This window comes from Plectropomus leopardus, chromosome 4, assembly GCF_008729295.1.
Source record: "Plectropomus leopardus isolate mb chromosome 4, YSFRI_Pleo_2.0, whole genome shotgun sequence".
Classification (NCBI taxonomy): Eukaryota; Metazoa; Chordata; class Actinopteri; order Perciformes; family Serranidae; genus Plectropomus; species Plectropomus leopardus.
Genome location: NC_056466.1, coordinates 14417863 through 14419826, shown reverse-complemented (window position 1 = coordinate 14419826; position 1964 = coordinate 14417863). Strand labels below are relative to the sequence as shown.

Sequence of the window (1964 nt, the reverse complement as noted above, 5' to 3'; positions counted from 1 at the left end):
CCAATGATTTTTCTTACCATGTGTAAGAATATACAAATATGACCAGCAGAATACAGATAAATATCACAGTAAAATTGGTTTATTGAAATTACTAAAACTTGGAAAGATTGATTTAATTCAACTAGTCATTTCTAGGTTTCAACAATTTCACAAAATCAAGTAAATATAACTCATTTTTTAGGTAAATTTAACAATTATATATCAAGTAAACATAAATTAAGATAAATAATTACAGTTATTTAATTTTTTACGACAAAAAGTGTCCTGGATTTTTACATTTGATTTTATTTATTTTTTGAAAATCAACTTGTCAGATTTCATTGTGCAGCCTACATCATCATGATGTTACTGATCTGTAGCCTATATAATTGATGCACTGATCCATGAAGTATAACATAAGAGACAGAGACTAACTTCTGATTTTTTGGAGTATCTGCTTCATACAGCTGCGGTGGTCATGTCTGTCCTGCTGCCGGGCATCCACAGTCGGGGTCGGGTACAGTCCTCCTCGGGGGATGTGGGTGCTGCTGCCCGCGCCGGTGTAGCTGCCCAGGCCGCTGCTGCAGCTGCTGCTGGAAGCCGTAGACACCGACCTCCTCCCGGGACTCGCTGGAGGCCAGTCGGCTTCCATAATCTCATCCTCGGGCTCAAAACCCGGGTTGTCCCGACTCCACGCTTGTCTGGACGGCGGGGACGGGGTGCCTATGACTCCTCCGAGACCGAGGTCTTGATGTTGGATGTTCTCCATCTCTATCCCTTCGCTGGAGTCGAGTCTGTGCGGCGACCTGCCAGGCTGGCTCTGCGGCAGCTGCTGCGGTCGGACTCGGGATGAGCTCATGGTCCAGTTAGCTGCTAATTTTTATCCGGAGTGAAGCATCTAATAAAGTTGAACGTTGGGCAGCAGTTATGTTTATAACGGCTGAAGCATGTCGGGTATTCGGTTCAGTTACTCAACCGTTGAACGCGTAAAAACAAAGCAAAAGGATTTTGGAAAGTTACCAAACAACTCGCTAAAATGTACACGGAAAACGTTAAACTACATGTAAAAGTCACTTTGGAGACATTTAAATAACGGTACGCTGCTCCCCAGCCACCGTTTGTAGTTTTCACTCTTGACAAACGGTTTAGAAAACTTTCCGTCTGGAAAAAAACGACGTCCTCCGTTAAAAAGCGATGCCCTCAAAGTGTTTAAAGTTGTTGCCTAAAAAAACTGTGTAAGCTGTTTAAACGCCGCTGACTTCCACGTTAAAAATGCCGTGTTTCTGTGGAAGAAGAAAGATACTTTTCTTGCCCCAGGACAGCCATCTTGTTCCTGAACTGTTCTCCTAAAAAAAAAAAACCTCTCCAGCTCATTTGTGTGGGACTCAGATTTCATTTGAAGTCATGGCGTCGCAATAAAGGATGGAAAACACCTCTGTGGAAAACATTTTTCTTCACTGACGTATTTTATTGATAAATTAACGTCTTAAATGTACAGTTTGTAAAGATTGAGCTCTGGGATGATTTTGTTGATTTTTAAAGATCTGAATTAAGTTTCCTGAAAATGATAGTTTTCTGCTAAAGCTTTTTAAAGCTTTTTTTGTTGTTGTTTTGTTTTTTAGTTTTTGCGACGATAAAATGTAATGCTGTATTTAGGTTAGATGAACGTAACCTACTTGGCGTTACGTAACCACTATATGTTTGGGTCAGTGGTTGCCATGACAACAAGGTATCGTAACAGAAGCTCATTCACAAGAGGCCCGTACTCCAAATGCAAAGGCGGCTATGAGATTTATAGTGGGCACTGGCCAGTTTAGGGACTGTACTTTATTTATAAGAGTAGGGAGATGACTGGAGTGTGAATTTTGTTTTGTTTTTGTGTTACGAAGTCCCTTTTTTATGTTTTTTTTAATACAACAGTGCCATTCTGCTCCAGTGTGTATAACCTGTTGATAGTTGTTGAATTCAGGTTATATATATATATA

At 40.6% G+C, this 1964-nt stretch overlaps 1 protein-coding gene across 2 annotated transcripts in view; it reads right to left on the bottom strand.

Moving 5' to 3' along the window:
* pkd2 (polycystic kidney disease 2) overlaps positions 1 to 1311 on the bottom strand; it is a 12830-nt gene extending 11519 nt beyond the window's left edge. For both annotated transcript variants that reach the window (XM_042485609.1, XM_042485610.1), the window contains exon 1: positions 415 to 1311. In XM_042485609.1, coding sequence (XP_042341543.1) covers positions 415 to 838 — 424 coding nt within the window. In that variant the 5' untranslated portion in view covers positions 839 to 1311. The remainder of the gene's footprint in view (positions 1 to 414) is intronic.
* Positions 1312 to 1964: the final 653 nt, after the last annotated feature.